The sequence below is a fragment of the Leiobunum rupestre genome, chromosome 5 (assembly GCF_980474605.1).
Source record: "Leiobunum rupestre chromosome 5, qqLeiRupe1.1.hap1, whole genome shotgun sequence".
In the NCBI taxonomy this organism is placed as follows: Eukaryota; Metazoa; Arthropoda; class Arachnida; order Opiliones; family Sclerosomatidae; genus Leiobunum; species Leiobunum rupestre.
In genome coordinates this window covers 16,190,802-16,206,616 of record NC_143388.1, presented here as the reverse complement: position 1 = coordinate 16,206,616, position 15,815 = coordinate 16,190,802, and the positions used below count along the sequence as shown (strand labels likewise).

Genomic DNA, 15,815 nt, shown 5'->3' with positions numbered 1-15,815 from the left:
TTGACTTACTTTATTTTACGCAATACATTACGGCATTATTAACACGTACACTGTAAAATGATAGTTTTAACATAAAATACTGTGGAAAATAGCACTCTTCAGTTTTATTTTATTCGGTTTTATGTTATTTTACGTAGTACATTATATCATAATTTAAAACATGCATTGTAAAATGATTCAATAAAGTAAAAATGATAATAAGTTCATAGTTTTAATATAATATACTACTAAAAATAACATTCATCAATTTGATTTCATTATGTTTTATGTTATATTACGTAGTGCATTATGTCACAATTTAAAACATACATTTTAAAATGATTCAATAAAGTAAAAATGATAATAAGTTCACAGTTTTAATATAATATACTAATAAAAATAACATTCATCAGTTTGATTTCATTATGTTTTATGTTATATTACGTAGTGCATTATGTCACAATTTAAAACATACATTTTAAAATGATTCAATAAAGTAAAAATGATAATAAGTTCACAGTTTTAATATAATATACTACTAAAAATAACATTCATCAGTTTGATTTCATTATGTTTTATGTTATATTACGTAGTGCATTATGTCACAATTTAAAACATACATTTTAAAATGATTCAATAAAGTAAAAATGATAATAAGTTCACAGTTTTAATATAATATACTACTAAAAATAACATTCATCAGTTTGATTTCATTATGTTTTATGTTATATTACTTAGTGCATTATGTCACAATTTAAAACATGCATTGTAAAATGATTCAATAAGTTAAAAACATAAAAATGTTATAGTTTTAAGATATTTTACGAAAAATAGCACTCTTCAGTTTTATTTTATTCGGTTTTATGTTATTTTACGTAGTACATTATATCATAATTTGAAACATGCATCGTAAAATGATTCAATAAAGTAAAAATCATAATAATGTCATAGTTTTAACATAATATACTACGAAAAATAACATTCTTCAGTTTGATTTCATTATGTTTTATGTTATTTTACGTAGTACATTATGTCATATATAACACATGCATTGTAAAATGATTCAATAGAGTAAAAATCATAAAAAATGTTATAGTTTTAAGATAATTTACGAAAAATAACATTCTTGAGTTTGATTTTATACTGATTTATGTTATTTTACGTAGTACATTATATCTTAATTTGAAACATGCTTTGTAAAATGATTCAATAAAGTAAAAATAATAATAATGTCATAGTTTTAACATAACATACTTGGAAAAATAACATTCTTCAGTTTGATTTTATTGTCTTATGTTATTATACTTAGTGCATTATGTCACAATTTAAAACATACATTGTAAAAGGACTCAATAGAGTAAAAATCATAAACATTTTATAGTTCTAGCATAATATACTACGAAAAATAACATTCTTCAGTTTGATTTTGTTCTGTTATTATACTTAGTACATTATGTCATAATTTAAATTGATTCAATAGAGTAAAAATCATAAAAATGCCATAGTCTTAACATAATCTACGAAAAATAACATTCTTCAGTCAAACTAGAAGACCGTAGCAGGCTTACAAGTAGCGTGGCCTAGCTGTCTTGGCATTGCAGCGGTGGGAAGCAGCAACTATAAGAGAGGGGATGCAGGGAGGCGCAGGAGGGGATGCAGGGAGGCGCAGGAGGAGGCTGCCTTCATTTCTCTCTCGTTTTACTCTTCATATTTTTGGCCTCTGCGGCTGACAGCTCGGAGGGGTTCTTTTAGTCCGCGCGCGAGACGATATGACAAGGGACAGAACCTAATTAACTGCCAACCAATATCGGAGGCTGGGCCGAGCACTCCACGCGCTCATTCCGCCTCAGGTCGGTGCAAAAGGGCGCGCTTAATGTATTACTTTTCAAGCTTGGGCGCTTTCACGATGGACTTCCCTATCATATTCCCCGCACTCCCCGAAATGCGTCGTGGCTTAAAACCCCGATAGGTAAACACAGGTAGGATATTCAAACAAGGGATCCAAGTGCCCTTTAATTTTCCAGGCAAGGGTTTTACGTCCCTTTGTTATTATACCGCAGCCTGGCTTCCCATCCGCGCCAATCTTGGTCTAGAACGCGGTAAACGATAAACAAACCGCCGACACATCGATCCTTAAAACCCGGTTTAAGTCGGTTTTGATTGCCAGTTTTGACCAATGAAATGTATAGTTACTCATCGTGAAACTTGGTTTCGAGTGATAACCGTAGTTACTTACAGCCACGTAAGTCGGTGTTTTCAGTTCAGAAAATTCGCGATTAACTAACGAATGATAATATTATATTTAATTGGCCGCGCCACGTACACCATACTTCAGAAGCTAAATCATACCTTTTTTAGACAGGGGGTTACGATTAACAAATCAAAAACGATATTCGATTTGTGATAGAAAATATGTATAACGTAGACTGAAAAGAAACATTTTCGGATATGCTGTTGCAAACTTTTTCCATGAAAAATTAGAATAAAATGGTATGATAGTAGCTTGGTTTTGCGCTTGTTGCAGCCTACTAAGTGTGCTGGCTATAGTAGGCCACACTTTGAAGCTCTTTTACTCATCGTAGGAAAATGGGGGAAAAAAAGGCATACTTCTCAACTCACCCCCTACAACTCCTTCAAATATTTACATAACCTTACTAGCCAAAATTATATAATTTTAATTTGTTTTAAAATACACTAATTTGCAAGCAGTTCTGGGTTACGTTTACTCATTGGTTCCCTACAACTGACGTCTTTTGAAGGGCACTTCGGTGACGTTTTTCTCCCCCCCCCCTTCGTGCTGTTATGAAAATCCACCAATGATGCAAAACGGCTCCACCCCCTTATTAAAAATCCCGCGTTTGTTTTATAGTATTGTGTTAATTTATAACAAAACATGACACCAATCTTTATACAATTCCGGGGTACGTCTCCGCGATAAGGATAAACGTGAACCAATCCGCTAATGTTTCTTGATAAAGCGACCGCGTTTTGCTGCGTAGCTAGAAGGTCGTTCGACGATGGCGAACATACAAAGCTAGTTTCGTTTTATACTGAGCGGCGCGCGGTGCCACGGAGGGAAGGGGTAATGGCTAACGAATGATAATAAAATGTTTATAGAAGGTAGAGAGGGCCGTTCCTGTTTGCTCCCTTTTATAACACGCCAGCGGGCTCATCGCGTACGAAGTTTTTAATCTGCGGGAATTAAGCGAAAGATCAGCTCCCCGGAGCGCCATCCGAATTATTGAGACGTGCCATAACGCCAATAATGTTCCCCGGTTTCCTCATCACTTTCCGGGTGTTTGACCTGAAATGGTACGCTTCGCCTCGTACGTGGATGTAAAAGTTACGTTTAGAAAGTTAGGCATTGTCTTATAGACTTATACAAAGTGGTTCGCATTTCCAAATCTTAAAGCAATAGTCGGCTCTATCATTGCCACTTGTTATTAAAGATTCGCAATGAATCTATCCGATTCTTCGAACAAACGACTTTACTGGAGATCGTAGTGCCATCTATTATTGACAAAGGAAGCTAATATTCAAAATGGCGAAACAATAACGTCGTCAAAGAACCATTGTACAGTATTATAACTAGACAACTAGAGGTCGGCGGAACAAATAAATTAATCGTAAAAATTTCAACTAATCATTAAAATTAGTATTATTTGATTTATACGAATAAATTATACGATTAAACAACGATTTAACATGCAAAATTAATCAATTTTTTTCGAATATTTCTGAATAATTCTCGGTTATGGATAAATATTAACAATCGTATAATTTCTTATTCAAACGCCGACCTCTATAGACAACTTATACTCTAATAAGTGAACTTTGACCTAAATTGTATATCATATAAAGTAAATTGTGAAAAATTACTAAAATTTAAGTTATTGTCAAATTTGAAAACGAGCCAATCAACGCGAGGGGTACTTTTATGTCCCGCCTTTTGGGTCAAAATGTAGCGTAAGCATCTTGTTTTGATTTAGACGCTAGCGACATTTTTAAGTCATATCTGTATCTGTTTTTCATACTCTAGTTTTATACGTATAACCAGAAGTATATGATATTTCTATTACGAGATAAGTATTCACCAACCTAATAATGATCTACAAAACACGTTTGGGAAGAAAAATTGTGCATTTTCTAAAACTATTTGATCGATGAAATATGGTTTATTTATGGATAAATATCCATACGCGGTGTTATTTCTATATTTTACGTCTTTATTTATAGACTCGGTCAATTTTGAACCGTAATTTGGCGTGCAATTCGCGGCCAATGAACCAGCTAAGCTAATACCCAAGGCACCACCTTAGGCCTAAGTCATCCAGCGACTTTTTGAAGTACAGGTTTCATTAAAATGGCGTGATAGAACACTGTAAACCAAACTCGTTCATCCTTCGTTATCTGATCTGACAGATCAAATCGGATAGTCTTATTTGATCTGCTTTTAAATTAGTTTTTTCATCCGTTTATGAAACTACCAATATTATGCTAGCTTATTAATATACAGGGTGTCCACTAAAACGATCCTGGGTTAATAATTGTATAGCACGGGCAGAGTAAATTAGACGAAACAAAACTCAATGACCTTGAACCATGTCTTCAAGGTCATTCAAAAACTATCTCGAGAACCGTTTGGTTTAGAGACTCTGTTCCAATTAGAAAGGTGTGCGGCATCGTATTTTATGTCCAAGTGGCTCTGAGCAGATGTAAATTAGCCAATAGGTAGCTAAGAAAATAAATTTTAAAAACATTTAGGGAAAAGTGTCTCTATTTTAGAACAAAGTGATTTCTTCAGATTGTAAATTGGGTAAAAGAAAATGGTTGATTGTTTTTAATATTTTTATTCGGATTAATGTTATTCATTTGACTTGATTATTTGTATTAATTTCTTTATTACAAAAATTTGTTCTAAAATTATCTTTTCAATTTCTGAACGCCGAATGAGCACTTGATAAAAGTAGTATTTTTTATTAGTGAAATTTGTCAATTTTATTTTAAAAGCATGTTTTCCCAAAAATTATTTAAAAAAAAACCACAACTTTTAAAGATTTTCTTCAACAAATCCATATTAATAAATCAACTTCCGTGGAATTCTAGAAAATCAAGCGGAAGTATGTGATGGTGGTGTTGCTCGCTCTCTCTCTAAAAAGGACTCGCTCTATTTGAGCATCCATTAAGGGAATTACGGGAAAGCACGCTTGAAGGGGCAATAACAAAACCCATTTACAGGCATCCTCTCACTCTCTGAGCCAGATCGAAAATTCGACCAAGACCGCTGAACGCCAGCGTACAAGTACTCTACGAAGAAGCGTATCTCCTTTAGTCGACGGAGCCAACCAACCCACCAGTGTTGAGTGGAATCTGGCGTTACCAGAAGTAGAAGAAGAAAGAAGAATGAAGCCTGGCCTCGGAGCATTGTACGTCTGCGAAGGGTCCATCCAAATTAATAAAGTTCTCCGATGTGATTCCTGTTTTATACCAACGCGCAAAGAAGAGAGATTCTTGACGGAACAAAAGTTTGTCATTCCCAAACACCAACTAGGAAAAATGGGTGAATTGCATAGAGGAAAACGTGCGAATGAAAGGTGTTAACATCCTTAATTTCATCACGATCTAATTATAGCGGAAAGTTGGACTGTTCTTAGCTATACATCAACAATGGATAACATTCTTGAGTTGAAATACAACGATAAAAAAATAGTTATTTTATAAAATAAAATGAATTAAAGGGGAACGGTCAAGCTTTAACCAGTTAGATAGTCATATAGCCCTTTAAAAACTAAAATTTATGACGAAAACCGCATCAAAAATATCAAGCGGTTCATTTTTAATAAAATAAAGAAATTTTAGGAAATTGAAAAGCGCGCGTTGGCTTCGACACCTGGTGAGAAATTGGTGAGCCACTCCTTGCTTGATTAAAATTGAAAAACAATATAAAAGTGCACGCTGCTGAAGACGCGAAATAATTGTTTTTATTTTTATTTTGCACGCGCGGCGCGTTCCAGTTATACGAAACCTTAAGCCTAAATTGCGCGATTTCAAAAATTAGGATGCTGGCACTGGATAAGATTTAAGATTTATTTACTGACAACCCTTTTGGAACAGGGCAGCTCACTCACAAACGAGGAGCACAGTCGAAAAAATACAAAATACATACACAAAACCAGCATCGAATATAATCCAGGAAATACCAAAGACCCAATCCAGAATTTTAAAGCAGAAATAAAACCCGCCAAAAACTCAATTCAAAATAAGCATATAAATAAAAATACAGATATATAATACCAGAAATACATGTATTTCTGATAATACTATAAGAGCGAAGGAAACCGATTAATTATTATTCAAACGACGCCAAGCGTCCTTGGCCTTCTTCCACAACCCAAGAATCCATTTGACCTGATGGACATCTGAACCAGTATTACCGAAGCCTATAAGCACCTCTGTAGGGAGGTGTTCGTGATCCATCCGCCATTCCGACACTCCCGGATGGTTCTCCAAAGCTGGACACGACAGAAGGATGTGACTTAGGTCTTCGACCTCATGGTTACATAGTTTGCATGCCGGCAAGTCACCGAAACGTTGGGCCTGTCGTTGACCAGTTAACAAAGCACCACAACGGGCATCAAAAAGTAGGCCACTCTGCCACGATCCGTCGTAGAAGGGCTCTGGAGCTGGAACACTTTTCAACTGATATAGGCAGAGGCTACGCTTCTCTCTTATTTCAGTCTTCCACAGTTTGCTTGCAGATTCCCGCACGTCCTTTGTTACAATAGTGGCCCATTGATGTTCGTTCGTAGCCTCACTCCTTTTAGTGCCAATACCGTAAATTTTGTCAAGATGTTCTAGCCGCCGAAAAAAACCTGTACTAACATTTTCTTGACGCAAGGCCCGAAACACGATACCAGGAAACATGTGGCTTGGCATCAACATCAGCCGACCCAAGTACTTCAATTTGCTGACCGCCTCACGCTCACGCATAGTGCTCCAACCAAGCTCCCCCTTAATAGCAGCATTCGGAGTACAGGGACCCGCAGACAAAGCACTCCTACCGGCTTCTCTTTGTGCATAGTCCAGCGCTGCAATGGAAGTTTTCGAGAGTGCCATCACCTCATTTGCATACGTAAGGGCGGGAACCGCCACCGACTTCCATAAAGTGCGCCCAACAGAGTAGTTGTTATAAGAATTTTTCGCCAAATTTTTCACTGCCCATCGGAGACTCGTCGCCTTAGACACCAACTTCCGTTCGTAGGCTTCCGAATATCCATTTCCGTTTGAAGAAAAAATAATTCCTAGGTACGTGTACTCTGTAGCGACCTCAATTTTAGCTCCATGCAAAGTGAACGTATCGCTTCCATCCTCTGAACCAAAGATCAAAACCTTAGACTTATCACTCCCAAAGCGCAATCCACACTCTTCCGCAAAAGAGGTGCAAGTATTCAACAATTCCTGAAGGCCTCCCGCTGAATCCGCCAACAAGAGAATATCGTCTGCGAAGAGCAAGCAGCTCAAACGACGTCCATATTTCCCGTTCACAAAAGCACCATGAGGGGACCACTCCAGGTGATCAGCCAATCCATTTATGTAGATAACAAACAGTAGGGGGGACAATGGACAACCCTGACGAAGGCCGACAGAAGTCTTCATAGGAGTGGTGTTAACTCCTTGCGCTTTATAGACACAACTACTTCCTGCATACAAGCGCTCAATGCTGTCTATCGTATCAGAATCAACTCCCATGTTCTTCAAGGCCATCCAAAGTTGGGGTAACCTAACACTATCATAGGCCTTCTGTAGATCCAGGAAACCGCAATAAAGCGGACGCTTCTTTAATTGGTAAAGTTCAATAAGTTGTGTTAACACGAACAAATTATCAGCAATTCGTCGACCATGTCGAAACCCATATTGCGCCTCGTTTAAAAAACCATTCAACTCCATATAAATAGCAAGACGTTCCTTCCACAAAATTGCGTACACCTTATACATAATAGAAGTAACGGCTATCGGCCTATAGGAATCCAAATCATCTTCGGGCTTCCCTTTTCCCTTGTGAATCAAGCTGACCCGACAATCCTTCCAACTACTAGGAATATCGCCAGACTTTCGGATTTCATTATAGATGGACAACAGACATTGAAGAGCTGAAGAACCAAGAGCCAGAACTAGTTCCCCGTAGAGGTCATCCATCCCAGCTGCTTTACCCCGTTGTAATTTTTTAATAACGGCCAAAAACTCCGGTAGTAAGAATGGTTAATTAAGGCGTTCGGCTGGAGTTACAGTTGGAACTTTCACCACGGAGTGCGCTTGGCTATCCGTCACAGTAGGACGACTCAATAGCGTTGCCTCCATGTCGGCTATATATTCTTGAATTCGGGCTTGCATGACGGATTTTTCATACAGAAGAATACCAGACTTAGACCGAAAACCCTTTAATCCAGAATCAGATTGGGAGGATAAACGTCGCATTTTAGAAATATACCTCCAGAACTTTTTCCCCTGTGCTTTGCCAGCCTTGATAATATCATTCTCAATACGTTTATTAACAAGTTGGATCTTTTTTCTTATCAATTCTTTAGCTTCATTTTTCTTCTGTAGATAATAGACCCACTTTGTAAGCACCACTTCCACCGTGCAGCCCTGAGATTTCGCCTGTCTATGATCCTTACACGCTCTTTTCCTGGCACGAATGGCATCAGCAATTTCCTTATCCCACCATTTCTTTGGCACAATACCTTTCTTCAAAATGACACTAGGTGATTTTTTTATTAAGTTTTTCCGCGCTGCTGCTTCCATAGCCTCCACAAAATCACCATACGAGGGTTGAGCAGTTAGCGTAGACACCCACTCTTCCATTTCGTCACTGTAAGCCTTTAGAGTTGTCTCGTTATCGAAGTCCCAGAATGTCTTCACTGGTACACCGTCAGGAACTGAATCAGTTTTTGGTTGATCGTTGTTTGCTTTTAAATTGGAACGAGGCTGAAGTGAAACGGAAACCAAGTTATGGTCACTACCAAGGCTATCTGATCCAGATTCGTCAATTTCCATCGACATAACATTATCGACAATGTTAGCACTAAAGAGGACGTAGTCTATGGTAGACTTACTGTTCCTACTACTTCTAGTAGTGCGACCAACACAATTGTCTAACAAATTCCCTATGGTAAAACTTTGTTCTTCTGCAAATTCTCTCAAAAGTTTACCGTTATAGCAATCCGAACCATCAAATTCAGTAAGATGTCCATTCATATCTCCGCCGATGCAAAAACTAAGAACACCATTAGCCCGAAATTCCTCAATATCCTTAGCTAAACAGTCGTAGATTTTATGATTGTAAACTCCACTACATTTACCCGTAGCACAATACACTAGAGCTATGACAAGATCCGGGAACCTTTCATGAGAAAACCAAATATGCTCTGAACAAGACTTAACAAGTTTACAAGATTCACTAGCTCGGCACAGAACTCCCAACCCTCCACCTTTCTTCTCACGACCCTTACGATTCAAACCGAACCATGTGAGACCCTTTAATGGAGGAGGAAGGTTCCCCTCCCGCAAATGAGTCTCAGAAAGGCACAAAAAATTTAATTGTTTGTTACTAAAAATTGAATCTATTTCCATCCACTTTTGTATGGAAGCACCCTGCATATTAAGAAAACCAAATTTTAAAGAACTATTTACACTATTTGCCAAAAGAGATCGAACACGTCTATATTTTTTACGAATTCCCCCGCGTGTCCTTCGGGTAGCCAAACGGCATCCCACATTGGAAATCGGGGTTTCGTGAATTACTAAACCTTCACCATCCTTGAGGTTTTTTCGCCACCTCTGAAATTCGGAGAATGTTCTTTCCTCCCTAGAGCGATCGGGCGCTAGTCTAACGCGACTATACTCCGGTACTTGATGGTTTCTCAACCTTTTGGCGACAAGAAGTATGGACTTTCTACTTTCAGCACTGTCCAAGCAGATCAACACCGGTTTGTCTTTTTTATCCTCTCTTCTACCAAAGCGTTGACACGATTTGACACTGAAATGAACAGTTTCATCAATCCCCAAATTTTTCCGAAGCCAATTTTCAGCGCCACTAGGTGAGTCCAGATCATCAAATGCCACACCAAAGGCGACTAAATTAGTAGCTAGATCATCCACAACATCACTTTCCTTGGAAACAAGAGCAGTGTCAGAGTCTTTAAATTTCATAGTCTGACCCTTTAGCGTATCAACTTGTCCCGAGAGAGCCGAAATCGAGTCACGCATTGCCTTGGATTCGTTTTCACGTCCCTGCATTGTAATTGCAACAGCTTCCACCTGTAATTTTAGACCGCTGATATAATCCTCCTGGTCAGTCTGTCGTTTTTCCATGGTTTCGAAACGTTCTCTGTTAACCAAATCACGTCTATCCAGTTCACACAAAAAGATAGATTGTACATCCGTCAACCGCTCTTCCATGATGGAAAACTTTGAGACAATCAAAGACTCCAGACTAGAGAACAAGGCCCCCAAAGCAAGAGTATCTTTAGTTCCACCCAAAATCAGATCGCCGCTAGTTCCAACCACAATCCCGGAGTGACTCGCAGATGGTAGCTCTTGCAACTGCTCCTTCACTAGACTTTGACTAAGCTGACTTTGGCTTAGGGAACGGGTTGCCACCGATCGAATAGCCACTAAGGGCCCTTGACTATATACCGAGCAATCCTTCTTGAAACAGTTACTGCATTCCCGCATATCCTTTAGCCGACGGGCATCCCCTATGCGCAGCTCCACACATTCCACATGAAACCACTGCTTACAAAGCCTACAATCAATCCATGTATTCGGTTTCCCCGTGCCTTTATTTTTAGGAGCATCTTCCTCTTTGCATAGATAGCACAAGTCCTCATTTGTTACGTCCGCTTTACTCGAATTCATTTTCGCCCTTTATTTGCAAGATATAAAGACAACAACAACCTAAGACTAAGCCTAATACCCTACCACTGCAGGATGGCGCCTCTTAGCCCGTGCTTTTGGCACGGGCCGCTCTTCCTTCGCTACAGCGGTAACTCCGCTAAGCCTAACTAACAGAACTATCGAAAACTTTTTTAAAACCAAGAAAAACACCTTTTTGTTCAGAGTAAAAGAAAAATGGACGTATCAGGAAACTCTCTCAACAAATAAATTACAAAAACCTCACTAAATAACACTAAAACGAAGATAATTAGGGAGCAAGCAACGTATCACTCAACTTCAAATCACGCGCCATTTAATATACACCTTAAGATGGCGGCGAAAATTCAAACCCAAATACTTTACATTATTTGGCGTTTCAACGTTTTGGGCCAAAAACTATTTTTTCAAGACCAAATAAGGTACGTGTAAGTATATTGAACGTCTTGTTGATCGTTTGATATTTAAATAAGGCGATATTTGGAAAAGCTTGGCCGTTCCGCTTTAAAATAAAAATAAAATATGTTGCTCTTACGTCACAAGACACAGCTTTATTAGTATATTTTTCACACACGCAATTTAAAGGGTTTGACTCCTTACCTGTGTAGGTAGGGTGTCGGCTGGAGTTGCTACAGCATCCATTCTTAATCCCACTGCTGTGTGCGAAGTGGGAATTGGTCCACCCATTGCTGCACCTTCTGCTAGGTTGAGTGGCTTGCGTCAAAGGTGCGATCATCAGTAGTAGGGTACTACTACCCATGCTGGATTTGTCACCTGTCCGGGCCAGGTGGACGCTGGCGTAGGGCACTATGATGATAGGCCTCCGGTGGTATGGTCTCTGTTACTAGGTACACCGGGCTATAAATTCCGACACACTGCTACAAAAATCTATATTACTCTGGCAACTTTAGCACGAGCAGGTAGACTGGTAAAAGTAAAAGACAATGACGTAAAAGATACATTAAAACAATTACAATAATGTCTTAAACTAAATAATTTGTCCTAAATCTCGTACCGTAAAGAAGACATTTTCCGAAGTACTGCGATTTTATTATTAAATTTTACTCGGTATGTTTTACTCTTTTGTAGTTATTTATTAAAACAATAAGGCCAAAGTTACTTTATAAAAGGTCGATTTATTTATTTAGTTATTTGATAATTTATCATAATTTATGAAAGGATAATTTATCATCTTCTCAATAAGCCTTTAAATATGAGGACGGGCTTTTGTTTGATCATCGATACATCCAAGTTGAGTTAGGGTTTGTTCTGGAACAAAAGGTGTACACCCCTTACGCTAAATTAAACTATTAACTAATTGTACTGATGGAGATAATTATTCCACATCGTGAATTATATTTCGTCAAGTTCAGAGTATTGGAGCTACACCTTCTACTCCTTCTCAAAATTATTAGTAAAGAGAGCAAATTTATAAAATCACCTGCTTTATCTGGTAAAGTGGCCTTAGGAATCCATTTTGGGAAACCGTTTTTACTCTGACTCGAAATATTAACCACCACATAATCGAAGTAAAATGACGTGGTAGGGTTACTCCAAAATCCCAGAACAAGTGAAATGTATCTACTTACTAATACCATAAGTTTATAATATTATTCCATAAGTTTGTCACTTTGGGGAATATTTTACTGAGAGCTTGTAACGGAGTGACGTCATCACAAGAATAAAATCTCCCCCTAGTAGCGAGGCGCTGTCAAAGGCTACGTGTGACGCGTTAGCAAGCGGACGCAAAACAGCGACGAAGCCCGTAATGCAGTCTGCCTTGTAAATAGCTCTAAGTAAAACTTTTGCATGTGAAGAATAGAAAGTATCACACTTATGTAAGAATATTATACACTTATGCTAATAACTATTAAAAAAGAACTACTGAAAACATAAAGAACTAAAAAAGGATATCGGCTCGCGGGGTGGATGCGCGCGCCGGATTTTCACGTTTTAAAAACAGATCACGTGAAACAGCGCGCGCGCGATGAAATAGTCAAATTTTAAGCCTAATATCGTTTAACGAGGTACAATAGCTTAAATCTGTAACGTTCTCCACAATTTCAAGATGTTTTCTAAAGCAATCTTATTCGTATCAATATCTATAACGATTGGTAGGGGAGAAATAGTTTGCGAGAATCGAAAGCCAACGGAGCTATATTTTCGACGCGTCAATATGGAAGACACTACCAGCGCCGACGTTTGCGAAAATCGAAACGTCGTTTATGAAGACCGCAACAACAATACCCACGTTTATTTTCAAGCCTTCAACAAGCAGTTTCACTTAATTTTAACCAAACCCTACGAGCCCAGTCTGTTGAAAATGGAGGCTCCTCCAATTTCAAGATCTTTTAACGAAATCTTAAGCTTAAGAGCGTTCGCGGATATTAAGTCACAGATGAAGATTCTTCGAGGGCGAGTAGATGGTTATAACAACTCGTTAGTGATAGGGTACGTGGAAAAAAACGTATTTTACGGATACGTAGAAACGGAGAACGACTCCTACTACGTGGAATCGAAAGGATCGAAAAACTCCGGCGAACGTAATAAAAGTAACGCCATCGTGTACAGATACGATGATATCATTAACGATCTCTGTTTCAAAGCCGAGAATACCTCCAACTGTCACTTAAGTACTCGATTTGAAAAGTTCCAAAACACAAACGCCATGGTTGGTTCCGTATTCGTGACGGAAACCACGAGTAAAGTCCGACGACCAAGATCGGCGCCTTCGATTCGCAACGGGAAATCCAACGTTGCTTACTACAAACGCAATAAGAACATTTCGTGTAAATTAAACGTGATGGCTGATCACACGTACTTCAACTATCATAAAAAATCCAGAACGCAGGTGGAAAAGGAAATCGTACAAATAATAACAAGCATCGCTGAGATATTTAGAAAACTAGATTTCAACGGCGATTACAGAACCGAAGATTTCAATTTAGAGTTGAAGAGTTTAAAAATATATCCCGATAAGAATTTAAAAGGGTATCCGCTTAGCGACGACAATCTTCAACCCGTCGACCTACTCAAGACGATCAGCGCGCACAACGACGAAAATTCGTGTCTGTCCATCGTCTTCGTATCCAGAGATTTCTACCCCAAAAGGTGCCTCGGCGTGGGCTTTTTGGGCAATTCCAATCCCAAAGCGCCCGATGGCGGGATCTGCTCTCCTTACCAGTACTATCCCGGTTTTGGCAAGGGTCGCTTCAACACTATGTTGGTCACGAATAGACACGGCCAGCTCAATCTACCCACGGGAGTCCTGCAAATGGTTCTCTTTCACCTCATCGGACACGCCTTCGGCAGTCGCCACGACCAGAAGGATAGTAAATGCTTGCCCAACCTGAAGTTACCATCATCAGTCATGTCGGAAGTGTCGACGAGTGAGAGTTTTCACGCCAGCATGGCTTTCTCTACGTGCAGTCTCATGAGAATGGGGCCCTTGATTCGAAACAAAGGCTGGTGCCTATCCCAATCTTACGCCGATAAGTACATCAAAATAAAAGGCCCGTGCGGAAACGGGAAAGTGGATCCCGGTGAAGAGTGCGATTGCGGGACAGCCACTACGTGCCCCTTCGTGGACAAATGCTGTATTCCCGCCGGAAAGCCCAACGAGTGCAAACTCGATAAAAGCAAAGGTTACGAATGTAGCTTGCACACGACGTGCTGCAACCAAATGTGCCAAATAGCCACGAAGGACCAAGGAGTGATTTGCGAACCGTGGACAGAGTGCAAAGAGCAGATCTGGTGTACCGGAAAGAGCTGGTGTCCCGCTCCGGCGAACCTCGCGAAGAAAAACGGCCATCCGTGTATGGGTGGCGTGAAGACTTGCAATGGTGGTGTCTGCAACAGTACTATTTGCCTAGATAATGGCTTGAAGGACTGCGAATGCTCGGAATTGGAAGATCGCTGTCGGGTGTGCTGCTTGCGCGGAACGAATTGCGTTCCCGTTACCGAGACCAATGCCAAGTTCCCTCAAAACATCGAACCCATCTTGTTCAAAGCGGTCGGGAGCTCGTGCATGGGTGGATTAGGCAGTTGCGACCATTTCGGTAGCTGTCAACAACAGTCGAAAGAGTGCTTTTTCGTAGACAACATCCTCGGTTTGGATCGACGAGGTGACTTTCCTATTTTTTTCATCAACCACGGCTTTCACATCCTACTGATCCTCGTTTTGGCGCTGATGGCAGTTGTAGCCATCGCGGGGTTGAGCGCTCTCACTTCGCTATTTCTGGGTCCTTTGAGCAACTTTCGGAAGGCCGTTGTAGTTTCGGAGGCAAAGATGTTGGGCGTTTCTCCAATGAGCGAAAACGAGTTGATGTTGAAAAGAGCCAGTAGACTGTCAGCCATGTTTCCTTTCGCGACACCGGAAGAAATCGGGGAAGTTGTCAGTGCCACAGATACGGAACTTGAAGCGGTTACCAGTTTCCTCAATAAAGGTCACGCCATGAGGACCAGCTACAAGACGGTAGAACCGGCTACTATTGATCTACCAATCGCGTAGATTATTTCTAAGTTCTCGTTGTATATACAAAAATATCTTAGTTTGTAAAAATATGTTAATGTAACCATTGAAGATATTAATTAAATGTTATTTAGTTCCACTAAAGTCTTTCATTGCTACAAACCCTCTTATGTTACTGTCAAATTGATTATAAATTATCCTGCTAAATTACTTTAAATAAGAAGTTCCCAAGGATATTAGTAAATTTTCGTATGAAGCTTTACTTAAGGATAATGAATATGTTTGATACGAATCGAATCCAGTATGCCAATGTGATCCTCCCCTTCAACTTCAATCAAATTGGTCCAGAATCTATGTAGCTAGAAAATAATTGTGAAACGTACGATGTCAGATTTTATTTGTATTTACTTTCAAATATTATAATATCAGTTGA

General features: G+C 39.3%; 1 protein-coding gene across 1 annotated transcript; it reads left to right on the top strand.

Annotated features, from left to right (window-relative positions):
* The first annotated feature begins 12,831 nt into the window (after positions 1 to 12,831).
* Positions 12,832 to 15,526, top strand: LOC149943648 (disintegrin and metalloproteinase domain-containing protein 10-like). Its single transcript, XM_090175112.1, has one exon. It carries the CDS (start codon positions 12,980 to 12,982, stop codon positions 15,419 to 15,421), a length of 2,442 nt encoding a protein of 813 aa, XP_090031238.1. The 5' UTR covers positions 12,832 to 12,979; the 3' UTR covers positions 15,422 to 15,526.
* Positions 15,527 to 15,815: the final 289 nt, after the last annotated feature.